General features: G+C 33.9%; 1 protein-coding gene and 1 long non-coding RNA gene across 39 annotated transcripts in view; one reads left to right on the forward strand and one right to left on the reverse strand.

The window, feature by feature from the left end:
• Nucleotides 1-25,855, reverse strand: part of nrxn2a (neurexin 2a) — a 762,095-nt gene that overhangs the window by 563,967 nt on the left and 172,273 nt on the right. For 16 of the 35 annotated variants that reach the window (XM_087299972.1, XM_087299953.1, XM_087299966.1 and 13 more), the window contains 2 exon segments: nucleotides 6,454-6,483; nucleotides 6,225-6,263 (listed from right to left, as the gene is read on the reverse strand). The exons of the other annotated variants lie outside the window; for them this stretch is intronic. In XM_087299972.1, coding sequence (XP_087156098.1) covers nucleotides 6,225-6,263; nucleotides 6,454-6,483 — 69 coding nt within the window. 35 annotated transcript variants of the gene reach the window in all.
• Nucleotides 20,389-24,418, forward strand: LOC147838862 (uncharacterized). 4 transcript variants are annotated; one of them, XR_015520436.1, is made up of 9 exons: nucleotides 20,389-20,634; nucleotides 21,001-21,060; nucleotides 21,801-21,952; nucleotides 22,370-22,421; nucleotides 23,238-23,422; nucleotides 23,507-23,614; nucleotides 23,688-23,747; nucleotides 23,839-24,013; nucleotides 24,110-24,418. It is a non-coding gene; the product is annotated as an uncharacterized LOC147838862 (long non-coding RNA). The 4 variants fall into 4 exon arrangements; XR_015520437.1 differs by having other exon boundaries at nucleotides 23,691-23,747; XR_015520435.1 differs by lacking the exon at nucleotides 22,370-22,421.

Genomic DNA, 25,855 nt, shown 5'->3' on the forward strand with positions numbered 1-25,855 from the left:
GATGGATGGACAGACAGATGGATAGATGGATGGATGGATGGATAAATGGATGGATAAATGGATGCCTGATAGAACGAATAGGATGGCTGTATGGATAGACAGATGAATGATAAAACAGATCGGATGGATGAACGGATGGATGAACGGATGGATGAATTGATGGATGAATTGATGGATGGATGGATGGATGATAGAACGAATAGGATGGCTGTAAGGATAGACAGATTGATGATAAAACAGATAGGATAGATAGATGGATGGACAGACGGTCGGACTGATGAACGCACAGATGGATGGATGGATGGATGGATGGATGGATGGATGGATGGATGGATAATAGAAAGAATAGGATAGCTGTATGAATGGATAAATGGATGATAGAACAGGTAGGATGGATGGATGGATGGATGGATGGATGGATAAATGGATGGATGGATAGATGAACAGACAAAAGACTACAGACTGATAAAATAATTTTTGGATGGCTGGATGAATTGATAGAAGGACAGATGGACGGACAGATGGATGAATGATAAAACAGATAGATCAGATGGATGGATAGAAAGATGGATGGATAGAATGATGGATGGATGGAAATATAGAAAGATAGGCAGATAGAACAAACAAGAGATCAAGCATACTACAGAAAGAAGGACAGATAGCTATAACGAACAATACACCGTTTTGATAGACCATGACAAAATTGCAAGGGGACCGCCAGCTGTTATTAATAGAAATAAAATTGTTCATATGTGTAAAAACTTCTAGCTATAATTTGATGTATAATTAAACCATGAAAAATAAAATGTTGTTACTATGTTCAATATTTGATTGCGCTGATCAACCACCCACCATATTTACAGATATAATCTTTTGCTGAATTGGCTACATGGCTGTCAGTGTGTTAAGTGCTTAACCTGGGCAAGATTTAATACTAGGTGAATGTTTCATGCTTTAAGCTGAATACTAGTGCCTTGCAAATTAACTTGTAAATATGATTCACATGTCTGAAGGGCTTTGTTTTTTACTTTAAAAGGTTTGTCCTGGATGTACTTTGTTTTGACAAGCAGTTTATAGTTATACTTTAATTTACTTCTTATAAATAAATTAATATAACAGTCCTTTTTATATTCTCTATTTTTAAATGTATTTAAAAAGTAAATAACCTGAGAAGCAGGTGCTTTTTTCTATCAATTAATACAATAATTGTGACAAATGATTAGTTACATCCAACCAAAAAAGCCAGAATATCAGTACATATGGCTAAATAGGTAGATGGTAAATCTGTATGTGACATACTCTTTACTGTATGTCAGTCCCCAAATTCTCTAGCTCATTTTTGCTCCTCATTTCCTTATATACTCAACTACAGTATAATAGTGTTGGCCACAGCACGTCTTTGCATCCAAATCAATCATTTGTCTTAAAACAAATATTTCAGTGTTTCAATAAAGCACTTGTAAGGAACTTGCCACCACGTGCTGGTGTTTTAAGTGTCAAATATATTTATTTGAAACCAGTCAGAGACACCAGCATAAAAAACACTAAGCACTATACAGTAGGCATTGAACTCGGCTATCTATGGACACAGCTTCACTCAAGATCGAACACAATGCAGAAAAAGTAGTTAGCTCAGGCCTTATTAGACAGATAATTAGACAGATTGATTTTAGCTTCCAACATGGCTATTTAGAATGAAATGATAATGAGTTTCTCATGAAGAAATGAGTTATATTGCAATGCTTAAAGAAGACTACTTTGTGTATTTGCTGTAATTCAATGTATAGACCATTTCAAAGTGGTAATGTCATTGACCCATAAACATTTCCTGCCTGTTGTCAAACTATTTCCTAACTGTAACAGGAGGCAATTCAATCATAACTTAACATTAAAACAGCTGTCTTAACATAATTTATTAATATGTGGACCTTTAGGGATTCTCGGAAGCTATGAAAATTAAATATGTAAAACAGCAAATTCGTTGGGAACATTGTTGTTATCATTTAAACCCCTCAAAATAGTCTATTCATACAGATAAATGTTTAAAAACAAAATTATTTTTTCCATATACCATACAATATAGTAGCTCATCTCTGATCTGCCTTTAAGAAATGCACTGAATTTTATGAAAAAGGCATGGTGCGCTCTAATTGGCCGGACATCTGGTCTATCATGATTGGCCGAAACCTCCAGCATGCAACCGAAATAATATGCTCTTATCAATGCCAGGGTAAATCTGATCCAGAAATTACCAAGCTGATCAATATACTTGATCCTAAAGTGTTTTGTCTTGTGGTTTATATTATAAATTGTTTTATTGTGTAAATAATAAAACACATTCTGTCTTTGTGTATACATTTAGGTGTTTTTATGACAATCTTCCCACACAGTGGCAGTTGCAGGGTTTATCATGAATGAGGTGTTTTAGGTAGGCTTGGATGATGAGTCTTATATTTGATGGAATACCTATTTGAGATTGTACATATATTAAGATATATATGCATGAACAGCTTGTAACAGTTCAAAGAGAAAGTTGAATTTAAAATGGTGTCATATGGCCATTTTAAATTAGATATATCTGTTCTTACAGTAGCTTGTTGGCAGCTCAGCAACATGCCAACACCAAACTATACTGGAATGAGTCTTTTCTCCAGAGTGTTGTTTGTGTGACGTGCTGAGTTCCAAGTCAGTCTCTTATGAGGATCCATTATGGTTAGGACGCCTTCTTGGAAGGCAGCTGTTTATGTAGGCATTAGGCAGCGAGGCAGCTCACTAGGTTTTGGAACAGAGCCAATTTGATCTATAAAAATCATGAAACTAAACAAACGCAATGCATTACAGCTTTCTAGTGTCTGTTTGCTGTCTACAGATCATGAAATAAAATATAGGAAATAATCCTAACTGATTCGAGAGAAAACCTATAGATTTCTTCATATTAAATGTCCATTAATTTTAAAGGTCCAATAAAATTAAAATAAAACATTTTTAGATGTTAGTTATTTTAAGTCTGTTAGTTTTTAGTGTATCTGTTAGCTAGCGTGCTCCAAAACAATGACAAATTTTCCTTAGAAAATATAAAGCTGATATAAACATCTAAAGCTTGCAGTTTGACCCCTCTGTCTAAATGTGTCTACAATTTTTTTACGTCAGACGTTTTTCTTTAAATCTTGACCAATCAAATGCTCTGTAGTTTCCGACATGCCCCTGCCCTTTCAAGATGCTTCTGATTTGCTTTTTATTTGATGCGCTTAAGCTCAACCACTCTCACTGGCAGAGCTGTGATGAAAACAAAATGCTGTTGGCTGTTTTTTTTAAAGGGGAGGAGCTATAATATCCCACCCTCAGTTCAATTTTAAGTTGAGATAAAGTCAAACATTGAATAGAAAATGCACAGTTTAAAGCATTTCACAGGACCTTTAAGCTGTTAAACCAACCTTAAAATTGATACCACAAAGTTTTGTGGTATCAAAAACTATTAAAAAATATATTTTTAAAATGTATATTTTGTAAAAAGGTGTGGGTGTTTTTGTTTATATGTTTGTTTGTTTTATTTGTTTTTTGATTGTTTGTTTGATTGATTCTTTGTTTGTTTAGAAATATTAAAATCACAAAGGCTTCACTTATCTGACCAGAAATACATTAAAAACTGTCCCATGAAATAATTTTACAACATATTAAAAGTTTAATTAATAATAATAATAATAATAATAGTAATAATAATAATAATCATAATAATGCAGCTTAGTGGCGCAGTGGGTAGCGCTGTCGCCTCACAGCAAGAAGGTCGCTGGTTCGAGCCCTGGCTAGGTCAGTTGTCATTTGTGCGTGGAGTTTGCATGTTCTCCCCGTGTTTGCGAGGGTTTTTCTCCGAGTGCTCCAGTTTCCCCCACAGTCCAAAGACATGCGGTACAGGTGAATTGGGTAAGCTAAATTGGCCGTAGTGTATGTATGTGTGTGAATGGGAATATGGGTTTCCAAGTGATGGGTTGAAAGAGTATTTGCTGCAAAAACATATGGTGGATAAGTTGGCAATTCATTACACTGCGGCGACCCCAGATTAGTAAAGGGACTAGGCCAAAAAGAAAATTATTGATGAATAAATGACAATAATTTTAATAATAATATTTAATGAAAATGTGAATACATCAAGAAACCGAAGACCACTGTGTGTTGAGCAATGATGCACAATTGTTCTGCTGTGGCACAAATATTATAATATTAACTCATTATTTACTTAAGAATTGTATAGAATTAATTTGCACTCATGCTATTAAAAAAGCACTCAGCATTCATATTGAACTCATTTCTTACTTAAATATAAATAGGGCCCTATCATACACCCGGCGCAATAAGGCACAAGAAGTGTGTAGAGCGATTTGCTGATGATTTCAGTCAAGTGCAACCCTAATTTTCCAGTTTTGCGCCACGTTGTTTAAATATTAAATCCATTTGCACTGCTTTGTGGACTCATAGGTGTTCCAGTCTTAAAAGAAGGTGCGTTAAGAAACTAAACTAAACTACTAAAATAGACTGCGCAATTGACCAACTGAAAGCAGGTCTAAAGTCCAGTGCAGAATTTGTTAGTTGTGTGCCGTAAACGCTTATACATTTTTTAATACACACAGGATGAACAGCAATATGCAAATGTCTTTACAAACGAAAAATAATAAAATGATTAAAATGTTAAAATATTATTATTTTCTACATAAATATAAAAAAACACTGCCTTAATGCCTTCTTTTAAGTTTTTTAGTTTTTTTCTGCTTATTCACAATTTGCTTTTGTATAATGTTATTATTATTATTAGCGGTACTATTTATTTATTTAAAACAAGTTTAGATTTGTCCACCAGTCGGGTTTTGGAGATGTATGTCACTATATGGGCATAAGGACAAGTGTTTGGATATTAAATGTATTTTTTGACCACACTTCGTTATAATTGTTTATTTATTCATTTGCTGGAAATAAAAAAATGAATTTAGAAATCATTTTAAAACAAATCGTTGCGCTTAACAAACGCTACAAAAGTAAAAAGAAATTAAAGAAGCCGAATGGAGAAGGCTCTTATTCTTGTGCAGATGGTCTGTTAAACTGTTTTCTTGCTATAGTAAAGCGTTCAGTTTTTCCATTCAGTTTTTCCCCTAGCAAAGTCCGTCATGTAAATAGCAAATGCAACGCAACTGACTCTTAAAGGGAATGTGAGATGAAACCTAATGCACGTTATGCCTATAACTCATTAAAAGAATAAGCACATTTTTTAACATTTAAACAACTAAATTAATCTATTTAATTAGCTACCGTATATTCTGATTGTAAAAAAATATTTCACTGCTGATACTGTTACGTCTTTTGAAAATTAAAAACATCACCAGACCAACACGAAAGATTTCACCTGAAGTTTTCCAGATTGTTTACATCACTCGCATAAGTTCTCAAGAAGCTTACCAGTAAGTCAATAAGAGCATCATTTATATGAAATGAAAAATGCATGCGTGCGTGTTTGATCATCATCACATGGGGCACTTTGATATTTTAATGAAGACGTACATCCTCATATGAGCTTGGTGAACCAATCATTAGCAAATCCTGCAATTAGCGAACCCTGCTTATCTCACAGAGGCCTGTAATCACTTGAAGTAATTAAGATTGACAGGTCGGTTCGGGAATCAAGGAATCAAGCTGCCTTCTGTTATTGCCGCAGACAGGGAGTGTGCTCTGTCTAAATTTGTTAGATAAATACGTCTGACTGAAGTGTTTTTGCATTTCAAGCGGCGGCGCGCTAGACTACTCTTCTAAAAAAAATAATTGCAGTTTTAAAGCTTAGCCTGACTATACAGCAATTCAGCGAACATGCAGATAAAAGAACGTGAAGTGTATAATAGATAGTGTAATGACAGTTATCAGCCGCCACAATGAGTCGCTTGAGCTGAAAGAAGAGGCAAGAAACATTTCAAACGGTACATTATTTGCATTTCAAGTGCACAGCCATAATACAGACAGGAAACAATTAGGACATTCAATCGGCAGCTTTCAATCAATCACTTTGAAAAAAACAAAAAAAAAACAAAGAGACTCATCTTTATTTCTTTCTTTTTGTATTAATAAAGCCAAACAGCTAGAATGACACCAGAGCTCTGGCTCGGTGCATTCTGGGTACGGTTTGTGACCGCACAACACCAGGACCAAAACAAACATGTGAGGGAGAGAGCGAAAGAGAGCATTACCTGCTGCAGGAGTGGCCATCAGAGGAGCTGCTCCTGGGGCTGGGCCAGTGGACAGGACAGGGGTGAAGAGACGCACATGGAGAACACACAGATAGCAGAGAATGAAAGGGCACAGAAACCAACGGGACAATGAAAAAAAAGGGAGATCAAATGAGTTGTGGAAGCAAGGAGGGGAGGGGGGGGGAGGAAATAAAACGAGGAAAGGTGGGGAAAGGGGGAGGCCCCATACCTTGGCTCTTTAACGTCAGGTGCGCCAGACCTTGAAGGAAAAAACAGGAAAAAGGAAAAAAGAAATAAGAGGGTCATAAAAAAAGGCACGGGCGGAAAAGAAAAGCATTGTCACAACGTTTGACTGCAGTTTGTGACAGACATCCCGAGGCAAACATGGATGCCAAATTTAAAGGAAACCAAAGGGGAGGAAACATAAAAAAAGAAGAAGGAGAAGGAGGAGGAGGAGGAGGAAGGTAAATAAACACACAAGTTTTTTTTTTTTTTTTTTTTAAGGGAGAGGGAAAATAAAGAGGGAAAGGGTGAGGAAAAAAGCATTTCAATTGGCACAAGCACCCCAAAAAAGGCACTTGGTTTCAAAAAAAATGCTTTTTCTCCAAATGGAGCACATATTTAGTGTTTGGCAGATAGCATTTCTTTAGATCATACGCTTCTATTCTATATCAGCTACACCAATAAATGTTGCATCCCAAAGCCACAGGCTCATAAAATAGCAAAGAGAGAGAGAGATCACAAAGCAGTGGGGGGAAATGTCTCATAAAAAGCAGATAAATTCTCCCAAGCGCACAGAAGCAACCGGTCCCAGACGGTCTATCGTCTTACTAACAGACAAAAGCCTGCGAGTTGATTTCGGCACTGTAATAATGTATGCAGCTTGACAGCTCAATACCAATCAATTACACACACCGATGCGGGAGCCATTATCCGGCAGTTTGCCTTCTGTAATCACGGTTGCAGTAGTTGCTGTTTACTCCGACTAATGCGACCCAGAAACGCACAAGACAATCAGAAGGAATTGCTATGCAAATCTAGATGAGAGCAGAGAGCAAAATGGTGGGGTCAGGCGCTTGTGTTTGGTGTCAACAAAACTGGAAAAGCGAAAACACGCCAATGAGATCAGAAAGAGTGCATCAGCTGGGAGCTCGGTAAAAACCCACATTACTGCATGTTGTGAGGAATACGATTACCTTTAGGATTGGCGCACATTAGCCGTGAACGCTCTCTGGTGAACTGAGCCGATATTTAATTGAAAAGGGAAAATGTTTCCTTCGAATTCCAAATGCACCTCCGAGGAATCACACCATTCCATTCCTGCATGCTTCTCTCATTGCCTACGCGTTTCATTTCGCTGAAACAAAGGCATATTATGATTATAGAGAGCAGAGTTATAGCGTCATTGTTCTTGCTGATGTTCCTGTGTGATTCCTTGACAATTACTGTGGTGCCGTCGCTTGCCCTGCTACTTCTATGCTGCACTCTATTAGGGAGATAACGCTGCTGGAGAATGGATCATTGTAACTGGGAGTTACTAGTCATTGTGCAGCCAATTCCATTAAAAAAAAGAGAGAAAATATCACAAATGAAGGGAGTGAGACGATAAAAGATGGTTGGGTTTTTGAGAACGGAGCGCGAGCTGCAACTCGTGGAGAATTACAATATGTGAAACCGCAAGGGATACAGTAAACAATGATACAGAGACAATGTCTACTGAACGGCACAATGGAAGTATCCGAGACTTGTGCATGTGCTTTAAAATAAGAGCCTTGGGTTATTGTCTTTGCTTATTTTAATATTCATATAATATGCATATTTTAATGTAGCCTTTGATCTATTAAATACAGTATTGAATGTGTGGTTAAGACATTATATTATATGATTACATTTACAAAATCATTCAACATTTAATCACATACTTCAATTACTAATATTAATTCAAAGTCATCTGTCACACAACCTCATATATTATGGCATAACATGCTACATAATATTATATTACATTGGATATTACAGCATATTAGTTTGTAGAATGTTATAGCAAATTAAAATATCAATTCATTGCAGTTTTTTTTGTGACAGTTTAAAGTCAAATATTATATTATATTATATTATATTATATTATATTATATTATATTATATTATATTATATTATATTATATTATATTAGTCATAGAACATCATATAATAGTGCATATATTGATGACAAGAACTTTTTTGACAACTGAATGTTACTGACTGCTGTGTCTTGAATATATTTAATAAAGATTATTGTGCATTTTTTAAACATCAATGAGGACGCAACAAAGAAAAGTCACTCAATAAATTAAAACTACTTTATTATTTTATGCAACAAACTTACATTTAAAAGAGAAATATAAGGGTGATCCTAAGCAAAAAAAAAAAAATAAAGAATAAAAAATAAAATAAAAAACCTTGCCTACTTAAAGCACAAAAATGTCTATTTGAAAAGGTGGCTTTTGCTGCTGCAGCACTGTGCGTGACAAATTGCAGCACTGGTGATGAAAAAACGTCATATCTGTACCTACCAAATATTATTAACATTAATAACAACAGGGGTGCCCAAACTTTTTCTAATGAAGGGCCAAAAAGTCTTCTGGGCCAAAGATAATTATAGCTGTCATAAGTAGTTTCAAAATTTTTTTAATAATATTAAAATAACTAAAAAAACAAACATTGCTTTGTATTAATTAATACAGTATTTTCTTTGTTTAATTTTTATAATAACCTTTGTACGGTAAAAACAAAAACATTTCATTTATAACAAAATAGTTACACTAGTTTTTGCCTTGATTTCCTAGCAGATGTCTTCTGCATAGTCCTCTATTTGTCATTTAATTAAAACATGGTTCAATTAAATAAAATAAAAAAAATATATATATGACTCTTAAAGGGAATGTGAGATGAAATATAAGTATTATATTATATTATATTATATTATATTATATTATATTATATTATATTATATTATATTATATTATATTATGTTATGTTATGTTATGGTATGTTATGTTATGTTATGTTAAATTATGTTATGCTATGTTATATTATATTATATTATATTATATTATATTATATTATATTATATTATATTATATTATATTATATTATATTATATTATATCACAAAATAAGTTTTGCCATGGAATATTTTCCATTTTAAGAAGAATTTCAGAAAATGGGTAACTGGCACGAAATACTTTTATTTTGCCGGCATATCCTGCAGTGTGATGTGCGGTACTCCATCTAAAACCATTTTAAACAGTATTTAGCTAATTCTTTTATAATTAGAATTGTAATTCATGCTGCTTTTTCTGAGCTAATATTAATTGAAAGAGTACATGGACAATTAGTACGGTTAAAAATCATCTGTCACACCGCAGAGACATTTTAAAGAGATGCATTTTTCAAATGCCAATGAAGGCAAATGGATTAAAAAAAGAATGCTGAAAAACCTGAGAACCTGAAATAAAGATGCACCTGAACCTGAAGTAAAATGCATGCTCCTTTAAAGAATAACAAAACATTTTAACTAGAAATTCAGTTTATTTTTTAAAAATAAAAAAGTCATTGAACTTGCACCTTCTAAACAGAAGTACATAATTAATGGGCTGCTTAAGAGGAACATACTTCAGATATCCATTAAATCAACACAATGCAATCCTATTTAATGCAAGCTTTTTCAAAACAGTAACATTAATTCAACACATTAGTTAAAGGTTTTAACATTCAATAACTTCAAAACATGAACATCAACGAAGCAAACCAAGCTAATATCCGTGTATACTGTACCATATACAGTATCTTCTCAATCAATTCCACTATTCATCTTTGAAAAAGTACTAGTAGTTATCTGGTTTGGGGAGGTGACACCTTGTGCACATACTGTATACTAAGAGGCACCGCATTTGAACATGATACATCATTTATGCGCCCCTCACACTTTTAGACACATAAAGAGAACTTCTTTTATTTATAAATGACCCCATATCCAGATATGCATTTTTTCTGCATGTGTTTTAGCAGCTTTTTCTTTCTTTCCACCACCTGAATTGGTGCTCTTTTGCCTCATTTGTTCTAATTTCAGACACAAAAGCCAATAAAAGTGCCTCTCCCATGATTCCATCCGTCACTAGTCACATCTCAGCTGTCGCATCTGTTTCGCATAACAGTTTATGCCACAGTGACTTCTCAAATTTGAAAAATGAAGATGAAATTACCTACAAACTGGAACGTAATGGAGTACAGCGAAAAAGCCAACTGCATCAGTAGATAGCAAGGGAGCACGCAACCAACAGGGAATTAAAAAGCAACACACACCTTGTTAACAAATATTTAAAGAGCGTTCGGTGAAACACAAAAAGGTTGCGGAGCTGCTCTGCTGTGAAATGGAGGCATTTACACTGTGTTTACATTCATATTTCTTGCTCAACAGCCTTAACTAAAAGGAACAAGCACACAGTCAGAAGTAATTATTAGATATTAATTAATTTCAGTCACACGCTTTTATTGTGTTTTTATTGCTAATCTGGGTTGCATTAAGATATATTTTTTTTCAGGTAGGGAATGGTTCACACAGAAATGAAAATGATCCTATAATTTACTCACTCTCAAAGCCATCCTAGCCAACAAAATTGAGTTACATAATATATAAACTATGAATTGTACGGAAGTTGCTGGAAGCTGGAATCTTGTAAAGTTTTAAATAGAAATATTTTTTATACAAAAACCCGATGCCTATAATATTGTATAATCTTGCTTTGGTCTATCTTACTTTACCCATAATTATATTCTGCAAATGACAGCACTCGTCCAGCCTCCTAACCCTTCACCCTTGTGTATTACTCTGCCCACATACAGCAACAAGAGGACAGAGGACACTCTACAGTTTGACAAATCTCGCTGCTGTTAGACAACAATGCACTTTTGAGGCTTATTTATTTGAGAATGTAGTTGTTTAGATTGTGACTATGCAGTTTATTTATAAGGATAGTGACTATTTAAAAATATTTATAAATTTGGAGCATGGGATTCAGTGCATCGACCGCCATCAGCCTGAGCAGACTTAAGAAAGTAACATTTGACGTTCTGCCACAAGATGGTGAGAGAGACTCCATTATACTGTAAAACCTAGTTTTACTTCTGCGTCAAGTGATCGGCATGACCCACGGTGCAAGCCTAGTGCGTAGCCATGCATTTATAAATCTGAGCGCTGTTTCTGTTACTCTGCAACACACTTCCGAAATGCTAGCTGGCAGTAGGTGTTTGTTTCTCTGTGTCAAGTTTCTTCGCTGGTGTTTTGTTTTTTCTAAACGCTTCTTTAATGTACAAGTGGCTCAAATTCACTCATTTTGAGGCAGGAACCGGCGGACGTGCAACAACTTTAATCATAAGGTAAACACAAAACAACAGTCTTTATCCGGAGCTCCTTTACGGTACTCCACACTTGTAAACACCCGCTGCATCAAGTTTTCACGGCTCTAAACTCTGCCTAGACTCGTCAGCGCTAAGCCGACCAATCACAGCGCTTGCACTACGTGTACGCGTTACATTTTTTTAGAGGTGTGCGTCAACACCGAGGGGCTATGCTTCCGTGCATAGGCTGCGTCGTAGCATAAGCATGCGCTTGACGCAGAAGTATAAATCAGCCTTAAGTCCTTAGAAGAGAAAAACTGCATTTTTTCAGTGTAAATTTCAAACTACAACAGAACAAATCATTATAAATCAGGTAAGTGACATTCGATCTCTTTCTTTTGTATTTTGTATTGCTGTATTTATTCCACAAAAACTGGTAGTGTTTGCTTTGCTCTGGCTTTTTTGGGGTTTATTAATTTTGATATCCTGATTGCAACAGAGAAATACTGGGAAATCCCTGTAGACTGATGGCATTTCGTGTCGTTCAGTCTTATAATCTTAAAATGTGAGCAAAATCACCTGTTTTGTCATCACTTTAGACATCACACTAGAGAATCATTCATATACTAGCTCTAAAGAGACGTTGATAAAATAGCAACGGTATCTGCTTTTCTGACGTCAGCTGTTTTATTTTCTTTTTTTATACACACGATTATGCCATTGAACTGTTGTATAAACACATTATCACACTCATAGCATTGCGATGTGGCTGTATATCATTACTGGTGTTCAATTGCGAACTGGAGAAACTGTAAATAAACTTTTTTTTTTGAATATGTGATATGAACTGATCCCTTTATTTAGAAATCATGTAAACACTAAGTTTTCGGGTCTCTTTTGCACATTTTGTTGAATATGTTCACAGTAAAACTTTGCAAGCGCATGTGAACTTACACTAATCAACCCCAACCTTAAAGACTACTTATACTGTAATGAGAATTAGTTGGCTTGTAGTGTCAATTTTAATTAAACTCAATAAAAAGGGACCATCAAGTTTGGAATCAAGTAAAACAAAAAACATACATGTACAGTATATATAAGCAAAACCAACTTCTGATACACGGTAATGATTGGATATTTCACTTATAATTACCACAGGAATAAAACAAAAAATATCCTCAGGAAAACTTGAATCTGCTTTAAATGGCGTTACCGCAGAGCAATTACTTTACACAATCAAATATGTGTCACTGCCACTTGATGGTGGATCTGGTGAATAGGCTGTCGGCAATATTGATTTTGAAGATGCTGGAATATGAGCCAGATGCTGAATGAACTAGGGAAATTTGCTCTGACTGTGACAGTGATGGTAAAATCATCTCTTAAATCGAACCCTCCCAAAAGGTAACAGTATGTGGTTTATTTGATTATTTTGCAATTGTTGCTAAAATATCAGGAGTTTTTTTATGTTTTTGCAGCAGTCAAAGACCTATCTGAGTTACACATATTGGTCAGGGTTGCTAAAAATGTGCTTAATATGCAATAGAAAATGTTGCTGGCTATTACATTAAATGCTTATTTTACATTTTTAAAATATTACATTTTAAAATGACTTTAAAGTGGAAGGAAAGAAGTCAGTCAAGTTAAAATAATTTTTAACTGATTTCCACTTTAGTGAAAGAAATATATAAACATATACATTTTATTTATAATCTATAAATTAAATAATTTAAATCTTGGACTGAGAGGTAAGCATTCATTTTACTCCAATCCAGCTCAAAATGATTCTGTTTGATTTCTATGAAACAAGGAAGTAGACGAAATACATCAAGTGCAATTTATTTATTGAGATTATTTAAATTAGACTGCTTGGTACTTTTGACCAACCTCTGGTTGTATTTTTTTTTAATATAAGAAATGCTGATACTTAAATTAAAGGCTAATCTATTCTTCTGCATTAAGTGATCACAGTGATTCACAGCGCATGCCTTGTGCATACTGTCGCATTTCTATGTGCTAAATGTGTTGCTCAATTACACTTCTAAAACATTAGCTGGCAGATTTTATGTTTCTTTGTTTCTTCGCGAGTGTTTTTAATACTACATACAGTACAAGTAGGTAAATCTCGCTCACTTAGAGGCAGGAACCGGCAGAACAACTTTACATGCAACAATTTTAGTCATAAGGTAAACACAAAACAAAAGTCTCCATCTGGAGCTCCTCCACGGGACTCGACACTTGTAAATAGTCGCTCTATTAGGCCCACAGCCTTAGGTCTCGCCCACACTCATCGCCACTACCAAGCCAACCAATCACAGACCTTGTGTTACTTGTTGTCACTTCGTGTAGTTCTATTTTTTGAGAGTTACACATCGGTGTCAGCCGCAATGAGGGTATGCGACCATGTGAAGGCTGCGCCAGACCATACATGTGCATTTGGTGCAGAAGTACAAAGTGATCGCCATGACCTATAAGGTATGCCTTGCACGTAGCCACGCATTTACTGTACATTTTTGCATGCTGTATGTGTTGCTCTGCATTAACACTTCCGAAACGCTAGCTGGCAGTGAGGTTTTTATGTCCCTCTATGTCAAGTTTTTCTTCTGGTGTTTTGTTTTTCTGAACGCTACCTGATGTCCAAGTAGCTCAAACTTATTCAGAGAAGGGAACCGGCGTAAACACAAAACAAAACTTTCCATCTGGAGCTCCTTCACAGGACTCGACACTCGTAATAAACTGTTCAAAGGGTTCGTGCGGCTCTCTGCCCTGCCTACACTCGTCATCGCTACCAAGCTGACCAATCACATAGCTTGTGCTACATGTTGTTGCGATTTCTAGTTTAATTCTTTGAGAGGAGTGCATCGGCGACCGCGTAAAGGATGTGCCGGAGCATATGCAAGCGCTTGACGCAGAAGTATAAGTCAGCCTTTAAGCATCGCATGTAATTTTGCTACTTTTACACTTGTTATTAATTTTTTATTTTTTTTATTTATGGAAAAGGCATTAACTCTTTTTTAAATAGTTGATTTATGTGAATGTGTAGTAAAATAAAGCTTTGTTATAACGAATTTCGAACAAAGCTTTGTTTTTTAATTGTTTGTTTTTTTATTAAAGTGGAAATCAATTTAGAAAATAATATGAACTTTTCCTAATAAAAACTAAGTTGAAACATAAATAACTTATATAGTCATGTATTTATTAATCACATTATATTTTACAGTGCACATTTATAAGTTAATATAACCTCATCTGTGCTTTTAAAGAATGGCAGATACACTTAGGATGGCTTGAAAGGTGAGTGAATTATGACACAGTTTTAATTATTTTATGAAATTTTAAACTAATCCTTTCATTCAGGAATAAGATTTAAATAGCGGTCAATTTCACTAATTTGTAAAAGGGAACAATTACTTCAGCTAATTTAAACAAGATACACAAAGACAGGCAGTAATGGCTCACAAAGAAGTCTCACTTTGCCTCCCAGCGATGCGCATTTTAATATGAAACAGGTAGAGCGGCTGAGCAGAGAAGAGCTAGCCTTGAGGAGTTGCCATTTTAAAGAGGAACGTATGCTAGATGTAAACATTTATTCTGTGCAAATGCGAGGCGTCACTGGCAAAGCACTGTCTGACGTGGAGAGAGGCCTTCTGTGGATGTCTGCATTGAAATGCGGTGCCCCGTCTGCGTTGGCATAGCAACAGTCTCCGTGTTTCCCTTAATATGACGTTGTGAGCACAACTAAACCCACTCCTTTCTGTTTCTTTCCGTCTGCCTGCTTCACTCTTATACTATTCCCGCTCTGCTTTCATAGCCGTTTCACCTCTGCCTAGCGTGTTTCTTCTGGATGAAAGTGGTTCAGTTTGTGTATATAGGTCAATAAGATGGACATTAAATCGCTTACCTCATAAATTGTTAGCTGAATTCATTTAAAAGCGTGACACTACAAGTGAATAAGGTAGGAAAATAACAGATAGTTATCACCATAGTTGATTGATTACATATATAATTGCATAATTTTAGAATTTATTTGCTTTAAAATGTTATCTTTTAAATATGCAAATGTGGCATTATTTACCTAAATATGCAATTGCTTGCATACATTTCTAGCAAAAAAAAAAAAAAAAAAAAAAAAAAAAATATATATATATATATATATATATATATATATATATATATAATAAATAAATAAATACATAAATAAATACAAACATACATTGTGTTTTTGCCTGCAGTGTGTCACTTTAAATTGGTCAATGACATGGCCATAAAAATGCTTATCTCATAAATTGTTTTCTGGAAGTTGGAGATATATTTGAAATGGCAATAGGGTATCGAATTGCATGATGGAATAATAAAAAATGAGCAAATAAAAAAAAGTAATTAAATAAATAAATAATTCAAGGCAGGCAATCAAAAGAGCTTGTTTAGGTTAACGTGTTTCCATTACAGGGAATGTTTCAGCCCATAAAATGCATATTGCAAAACGTATGGGGTGATTTAATATGCATGTGTTGGTCAATGTAGGAATTTCAGCAGACACTCAGCATGGAATGTCATTTATTACATTGCCTTTAGTGATTTATAACATTCATCTAAACTGAAAAAAAGCAATTGTGGGATTTACTCCACATAATTTCTTCCTGGCATTTTGGCCTTTTTTATGTTGCTATGGCAACCAGACAACATGATGCTTACTAGCTGACAGAAATTTATAGAAGTCAGTTTCTGACACACAAAAATAAATTAAAAAAAACAATGGGAAAAACAGAATAGCTCAACATTAGATCTCAACCACCCCTCATTATTTTATTTTTAAATATTCTGAGATACTACTACAGACACTCAGCTTGAGTTATTTGTCTTAAATGTGGTGTCCATCTAAAAATAATGTTATCTTAAAATTTTTAACTGTAAATGTGGTTCTTGGTGATTAATAAAATGCAAGTCATTGCTACAGGTACTTTGACGGTCTAAAATTCAGGGGGGCTAATAATTCTGACTTCAACTGTACACACACACATATATATATATATATATATATATATATATATATATATATATATATATATATATATATATATATATATATATATATATATATAAACAAGCAACAAAAAATTAAGTTGATGTTCCAGACTAGGGTAAACACCATTTGCCGGGTTGAGGATTAAAGGTAATGATGTTGTCAATAATGTTCAATTTCTTGCACAGGCTAATCTTTTCACTCTTTTAGACCTCAATGACCTTGTTCTGCAATGTGGAAGTGCGCCCGTTTTTGTAATTGTTTTAGAACTTCCTAGTCAGCTGCCTATGGGAGAAATGACTAGGAATAATAATCGGCAGAAAATAGTCAAACTACTTGCTTTACAGATAAGTGTCATGGCTATATATAAACAATAGAATATTATTATAATAAAATATCACTTTGCAACATTAAGCAGCATAAAAAGCTGTTTTAACATAAAACAAATGAATGGAAGTGAATGAGACTGGATGTCTAGAGAGAAAAGGATTCTATTGGCTGCACCCACTCCTACGCGAACATTGAAGTCAATAGTCAAGAGCCATTTTTTTTTAACTATCGAAATGCCAGTACCTATTGACTTACATTTAATGAATCAATAAGGGCCACAGTTAAAAATCTACATCAGGGTTGGCCTGAAAGTCATTACATAAACAAAAGTGTTACATCTTAGGGTAAACTATTCCTTTAAAGACACTTTAAAATGCATAGTGTTGTTTAAAAGAAACTACTTTAGATACAAACAAGATTGGTCAAATTTCCAAATAATTGTAAGTATTTCATACAAAATTATTGGCTAGCATAAGGGCTGCAATATACAAAATATACTTGCAGCATTGATATTGCCAATGTCTGCATCCGCAATAGTCACATCGCAAAGATATGCAATGTTGAGTTGACTTTGCAGTGCAATTTTTACATTTTATATACAAAACCATAATGCATGAACTGTTTATTTCACTGTGTGACCAAAAATTATTTCCAAGTAGAACAATAAAAGAAAAACAAAATGTCAGATTTGTCCAATATCGTTTAGTATTAGGTATTTCTTAAAGCATCTCAAATTGAGATATTATCCTAAAATAAATTATCTCAAGATTGTTTTGAGATCCCATTTTGAGATATTTACAAACAATAGTGTTCTTTAAATAATAAATAATGAAGCACGCTAGATTTTTATTGATGTATTTTAGCAATTTGTGTTTGATTCAGCAGAAATATACAACAATATACAAATTATAAATAAAAATCACTCTATTGGTGAACACTTAAGCCAAATATACAGTTAAAGTCAGAATTATTAGCCCCTCCTTTGATTATTATAATTTTTTTTCTTTTTAAATTTTTTTCTAAATGATGTTTAACAGAGCAAGGAAATTTTCACAGTATGTCTGATAATATTTTTTTTCTTCTGGAGAAAGTCTTATTTGTTTTATTTCAGCTAGAATAAAAGCAGTTTTTAATTTTTTAAACAACATTTTAGGGCCAAAATTATTAGCCCCTTTAAGCAATTTTTTTTTTCAATAGTCTACAGAACAAACCATCATTTTTCAATAACTTGCCTAATTACCTAAACCTGCCTAGTAAACCTTATTAACCTAGTTAAGCCTTTAAATGTAACTTTAAGCCGTATAGAAGTGTCTTGAAAAATATCTTGTGAAATATTATTTACTAATAATATTATCTACAAAGATAAAATAAATAAGTTATTGCAAATGAGTTATTAAAACATAAAATTGGGTAAAAAAATAAACAGTGGAGGCTAATAATTCAGGGGGGCTAATAATTCTGACTTCAACTGTACATACATACATACATCCATATATATATATATATATATATATATATATATATATATATATATATATATATATATATATATATATATATATATATATATATATATATATATTATTTTTATATTTTTATTTTATATATAATATATATTTTTTTTTTAATAAATCGAATGCACAGCGGATCCAGCATCTCCTCAATTTGATAGCATGCAAAAACCTCAGTTTAAACAATCAGATAGTGTGAAAAAAATGTAATGAAATTTGTAGCACGCACTACAGGGTGTATATTTCGCATGAACTTTAACACATAAAATGAAAGTATACTTTGGGCTTTAGATTTGAAAAGAAGCAGGCGACTGTCAGAGTACCGTAAGCTACTGGTGCAAAGACGCTTTGCAAATGTTCAGTCTATAAAACTCTGAGCCATAACAGATTCTCTATCTGCTGCATATCAAACCCTGATCTCTGATTAGCTCCTGCACGCCGCTGAATAAGAAACTTGTGAATATGCGGAGAGGGGATTAGTCTGAAACTCCTGGAGGCTTTTCCTTCAGATGGAGGATTATGTCAAGGTCATTGAGGTGCAGGGAGGATTGGGCATGGCAGTGCCAGCTGTACCCTCTCGTCTGACGTCCTCTGCTCTCTCTAGCGGGGCGCTGACGGTCATGGTCATTGCGGTCAAGCCTGTTTAACGTTGCTGTAACTTGAGCGAAAGTTGCACGCAGAGGTACAGTGGCAGAGAGGGCTCAGCTTTCATTAAAATTTAATTACTAAAAAACAAATTAGGAACACATCAGCTTGACAAAATTAACACATCAGCTTTACAAAACTGCAAATAGCTCAGAATGTTTCAAGGGATCCTAAAAAGTGACAAACCTGTTAGAAACATGCTTATTTAACTACTCCTAGCTTGCTCTGATCAGGATTTGCTTCAAGCATTCAATGGAAGCCTGTGTGAAATCAACATTTACAGTGTTTATTTTCCTAGTGCACATTGCTGTTGTTTATGTGAACAATAAATCAGTGCAAAGTAACAAACTCAAAAAAAAAATAATAATAATAATGTTTTGGTAATCTTCAAAGTCTGACTGTTTGCTTCCACACTTGGAATGGTGGTCATTTTCTGTTGAGGTCAGTTTAATGACTTCAGCTCAACATTTACACAATATTTAGCTTCAGTTGGAAGTTGTTTCAACATACTGAAACAAAAGTCTCAACAACTTTCGCTTCACATGGACTTTAAGGTATGGACTCTTTGCACAGATACAGTTTTAAAGCCAACGATAAACTTCCGGTGAAAGCTTAATGTGACTATTTTTCAATTTCACAAGGTTGTTTTTACAGCATCAATGCTGTAATGTAATTACAATACATTTAGTTAAATAGACTAAAGCAGTCATTTAGTTGTTCAAGCGTAAAACGAGATGGAAGACCGTTGTAACCACTAGCTTGTCATTAGCAACAGGCTAGCGCAGAAATTCTATTGAAAATACTGGGGTAAAATAAATATTTTTAAATACATAACAGGAGGAAATTCAATTTATTGCAGTGCTTCTTGTTCGATCTGAGACCCACTTCAAATTATATATCAAACAGGCAGTGAAGGTCACTGATTTTTAAGGAAATCAGATCTTAACCGTGACAATTTGGTAATGATAGACAGTTCACTGGAAGCCCTTGGGCTGCCTGGCAGAAAATTAAGTCTGTGTGCTTGTAGCCCATTCTGTCAACAACAACAACAACTACTGCTACTACTACTACTACGAATAATAATAATAATAATAATAATAATAATAATAAAAGGGGACGCGTGGCGCAGAGGGTAGCACGATCGCCTCACAGCAAGAAGGTCGCTGGTTAGAGTCTGGCTTCGTCAACACGTTCTCACTCCCAACTCGTCACATACTGACGCTTGGTCAGGAACCCTCGGCGTCAGTTATTGACGCAAAGGGTACCCCTTTAGCGTCATATTTAGACGTGCAGGGATACCCTATAGAATCTGTGCCTGAGCCTGAGGCGTCATAGGGAGACGCTGGAGGCTCGTATAATTACCAATAGATGTCAACAAACTTTTTAAAACCTGATTTACGCCTATTTTCATAGTTTTCTTATTTTAAAAATATGTAATTTTTATTTTGTTTATGAAAAGCGTCTGTAAACGGGGTCGAAACTACTGTATGAATAAACTTCGGCCCACGTGACATCCCTTCACGGTGAGTTTAACGCCGCTCTGCTATTGGTCAAACTGCATCAGCGGTGAGTTCTCAGATGAGTTCAACTGTCAACATTAAATATTACGTTAATGCTGCATAATATATTTTTATTGGAGATTAGTTGGTGTTTATAAATATTTTATCATTTACTTTATATTTAATGAGTGAAAATATATTCGGTTGTCCAGTTTAGGGTAACTATGCCTAATAAAACTTTGATTCATTCATATTATTTATTATTTTTTTACTTTAAAAAAATATTAAATTTCAAGTACTAAGTTTAAAAATGTTTTCGGCTGATATTTTTCATTTTAAATTATTTATTAAAGTTGGGGTCATTGTATGTGGCGATCTATTTTTTTACAGTCTATGCTCGCTATCCCAAGGTTCATTGCGATCCCAAGGTTCACTGCGGTTTTCCACAAGGTAAGTAAAAAGTAAACAAATAAACACGATTTGTTGATAAAGCATGTACTGTAAACTAGCGACGTTATCTAATTACATCAAGTTCATTTATTAAAAACATATTTTTCTCACATATAACGTTGGTCATGCATTAGAACAATATATACATTTTAAGATAAGGAACAGTGTAACCAGATTGTTGTTTTCCACAATAGAATTCGTGCAAAATCTATATATAATATGCAATATGCAACTCTAATAATACAAATGTATTCGTAATTGTTTCAATATTAAAGAACATCAAGTGTTTCCAAAGGTTTATTGTAAAAACAATTATTTTCCATGCCTTTAAAGGAAAAAGGCAGAAATTCTGCCCGTCTGAGCACATTTTATTCATTGTACAACACAAAACTAAACAAAAAAATAGCTTAATCTACCACACACACACACACACACACATATATATACAGTATATATATATATATATATATATATATATATATATATATATATATATATATATATATATATATATATATATATATACAGGTGTACATTATAAGGTGTTCACTGTTCAGATATGAATATTTTTTCTTTGCTCTTTTCAGGTTCTTTAGATTTCTTTAAAAATCCAATTTTGTTTTCTAATAAGCAAAAAGTAAAATCACTTTACCCATGTTTATATGTTAAATTGCACTTGTCTCTCTCTCTATCTCTGTTAACACATTTATATTTGTTTGATTAATTCTTGTGTCTTTCAGCCTGTTTCTGCCTATCACCATGAGTGATTCCTCAATACTCAGATTTATCATCAAGATCTCAATTATAAGCTCAAGTTTTGATGACAACTTGGTGATCTGCAGAAAGCACCACCATGTAAGGAAGGCCAAGACCACTCTGGAATCAGTCAAGGGTTAGTGAAGTTTTTCATTCCATGTATATGAAATGTCTACATTGTTTAGGCATATGTGATTGTATGAGATAAAATGCATTTATTCTTTCACTACTATTGTAATAACAGAAAGAAACGCATTAGTTTTACTATTACTATTGCTTATGACAAACATTTAAAAACTACAGCATAAGCTCACAAAATATTGTGGCCTAACTGTTTAAAACTAATTGTTCTGGGTGTTGATAGTGGCCAACCATTTTTTTTCTTTTTCAGAAAGTATTTTGTTTTGTCTGATTTTATAACACCTTATAGGCCATCAACTGTCCACATTGGGGTTTAGGAAATTAGAACTGCTTATGCTGCTTGTCTACTAGTCTTAGGATAAGTTAGAAATGTTATAAATGTACATTTTTTTGTTGTTTTTATCTGGTACAGCTCATAGGAACTCCAATCTTCCCAAATGTGAGAGGGCCTTGCTCCAGTGACTGTCAGTGTGTATTTCATTGTTTCCATTAGTCCCTGTATCTGTAGACCTAGGTGACAGTGGGCTAGAGTAAAATTTTGGTTTTATTTAAACTAAGGCATACTGATGGCCTTTTTATCTCAGATTTGGTCATGCAAGTATTAATATATCCTAAAGTATTTTTATATTCTTTCCATTGGTGGAAAAGATGTTGGTATAATTATTTTTAATGGACTGCTAAGATCTCAGCAGACATTTTTCTGAGATATTCTTGAGTGGGAGTCTGTGCAATACAAGGTGGATAGTATTTGCAAGGAAGAGCCCTTCATCTGTTCTGCTTCCACACTAGATATACTGCCAATTTAAGTAGATATGAACCATAAGCATAACCATTTCAAGAATGCACGAGGTACTTTAAACTGTATGTGTTGAAACTAAATTAACAAGAAAACAGCTCTGTGATGTTCACCTAAGAAAATTAGATTAGAAGATATAAACTGTTATGCACTTGTTCTGTACTGTTTCATTCCTTTTTCAAACAATGGCATTTTTGAAGGTTTATTTACAGCTAAGGATTAAGAATTGACAGGAAGATTTGTGGACTACATCAACTAATGACACTACCTCCAAAGAGTTGCAAAAAGCTGTCCAAAGTTTCAGCACCATCTTTAAGCCCATGATTTTAGTGTGTTTCATGCCTAATCACATGAGTTTATATCTGAGATAGATGAACTATGTGATTGTCTTAAACTGATCTACAAGTAAATGCCAAAACTTATTGGTTTACTTATTTATTTATTTGTTTGTTTGTTTGTTTGTTTGTTTGTATATGTTAACCAGGTGAAATGGAGTGAGGCATACCAGGATATGCCTGGTTTTACTTTTGGGAAGGAGGTTGAACAGTGCAATATTTCTTCTATAGGATTGGAGTGACCAGACATGCTACTGTAACTCTCATGGTCATGTGCTGGAATTAGCAGATATTCAACAATTTGGCCATCTCGCTGACCTGTTGATATCAGAAGGTAACGATATCCAGTTGAATTTGTTTTGGTTGTTCAGTAACCTATTTTAATAGTATTGTGATTTTTGATTGCTTATCACTGTAGACCGCAACAGCTCTGCAAAGCAAGTTGCAAAACAGAATCCATGAAACTGGCAGTGACTGGAAACCAGTTGGAAGACTTTGGTCTGTGATGTAGAGGAGTGGGCAGAGGGTGAGGAAATTCTTATTAATATTACATGTAGTCATGAAAAATTGTGTTACTATTACTGTCATTTTTTTTTCAGTAGCAGAAGCAAAGACAACAAAAAGAAGAAGTGATGTGGATGTCTTCGTCATATTGCATGGTATGTACACTAGACTTCTGTCAGTGTTGATTCTTTAAAAGTTGACGTATAATCCTTGTTATACAACTTTCTTTTCATAAATATATTTCAGACTCTGCTGACCCAGCAACAAAGAGGAGGGTGTTCAACATCATCCTGCTAGTCAGGATTCTTCAGGAGAAGCAGAGGATTATTGTGGCAGAGATGGTCAACCACTATAAATACCTTTCAACTCATCCTGGTTCTTTCAAAGAACTTTCCTGCTTGTTTGCTTCTGAAAAGTACTGGTATGTATTTGTATTTTTTGGCACAGACATAAGCATAAGGTTACCCAGTCCAAAGGATATTAATATATTTTTATGTTGTTGTGTTCTTCTTTTAAGATTCGACATGTGGCCTTAACGAAGAGGGGTTAAAAGGTCTATGGATCATCATTCTCAAAAAGCAACAAAATAACTGAGAAATAAACAACAATAAGATGGTGCAATCTAGAGACCTGCAAGGTACCTGCAAGTTTTGGCTGGAGCAGAGAACATACATTTTTTTTAAATAAAGCTCCAGCTGATGAGTATGACATTGACTGTGGATTTTCTTTTACTGTAATCCAGAAGAGGATGACCTTAACCCTGAATCTAAAGCATGTAATAAAATCTGTAAAAAATTAAATAAAATTGTCATCATCTATAACCAAATTGTCTTTTTTTTAAATACATAGATATGTACAGTATGTAAGCATTCCTCTAAAATCAATCAGTGTTGTAAATTAAGAGCATTATTGTATGCCTCACTGCTTACAACATATAACGATTTAAGGAACTCTATATTAAAATGAAATTATTACATTAAGTGACATTAAGAGCTTTTAAAATATTAATTTTATGATACATTTTTATGATAAATTTAATTTTTGCATATACTTGGGCAAAAAATGTACATTATTATGGTCAACTGCTCAGATACCTCCAGTCAATATGTGGCTGAGTCAGGCAACCAGACTTCTACCTCTGGAAAAATTAACCTATGATTTACATCAAAGATTTGATGGATCCATTTGGTCCTCATGGATTTTTCTAAAAAAAAAAAAAAAAATTAATCTCCTTTTATTTTTGTCCTTACTTTGAAACATTTGTATTAATTTGTTAGAATGTCTAACAAAAAAACTGCTGCACTTGTTGTGAGATAACAGTGCGACTGTTATTCTGAAAATAAAAATTAACTTTGTATAATGTTTTATTGAATGCAAGATAAAAAATAAAATATTTTCCAAGAGATGGATTGCGGCTGGAAGAGCATCTGCTGCATAAAAACATGCTGGAAAAGTTGGCGGTTCATAGCACTGTGGCGACCCCTGGTTAATAAAGGTACTAAGCCAAAAAGAAAATGAATGAATGAAAATAAAATATGTATTGAAATATGTATTTTTGGTAGACATAGAACTACACAGTAACTTATAAATACAGCACAGAACTATTTTACTTCTAGTTTAGATAATTTAAAGGTTTGCATTTTTATTTTATTGGTTATTGACTATGTATTTTTAATCATTTGGAGGTTTGAACTATTCACAGCATTTGAAAGGATATCTTTTCATCATTGTTACCTCATTTCTCAATATTTTCATGATTCTTACAATGCAGCAAATCTTACAATCATTTGATCATAAAGAAAATAATTAACAAATTAACCCACATGCAGGACAAAGACATTATGTGGAATCATTATTAAACACAAGTTCATCCATTGTCATCAAATCATACTGTTACACAAACAGTTGAAGATTTAGAAAGTAAAAATAATCAGATAAAGAGTGGTTTTTAAACAAATACATGTCTTTAAAAAGGTTTTATTTATAAACATTTACATATTTTAAAAGAGCTTTTATCCATATTTCAAATAAAGTGAAAACAATTAAATATCACATGATGACCATTAATGAAACACACTTTCAGAATTACATCCACACATATTATTCTGAACTCATAACATTTGTGATGAACATAGATCACTATTGCTAATAACTTGTAATTAAAGAGAATACTAATGTTTAGCTTATTTTTACAGCTTTTTTTTTTTTTTTTTTTTTTACCACAACTGTACATGTGACAATACAATTTCTTGTCCATGTTGAA

This window comes from Danio rerio, chromosome 21 (genome assembly GCF_052040795.2).
Source record: "Danio rerio strain M-AB ecotype USA chromosome 21, GRCz13ab, whole genome shotgun sequence".
NCBI classification, from domain to species: Eukaryota; Metazoa; Chordata; class Actinopteri; order Cypriniformes; family Danionidae; genus Danio; species Danio rerio.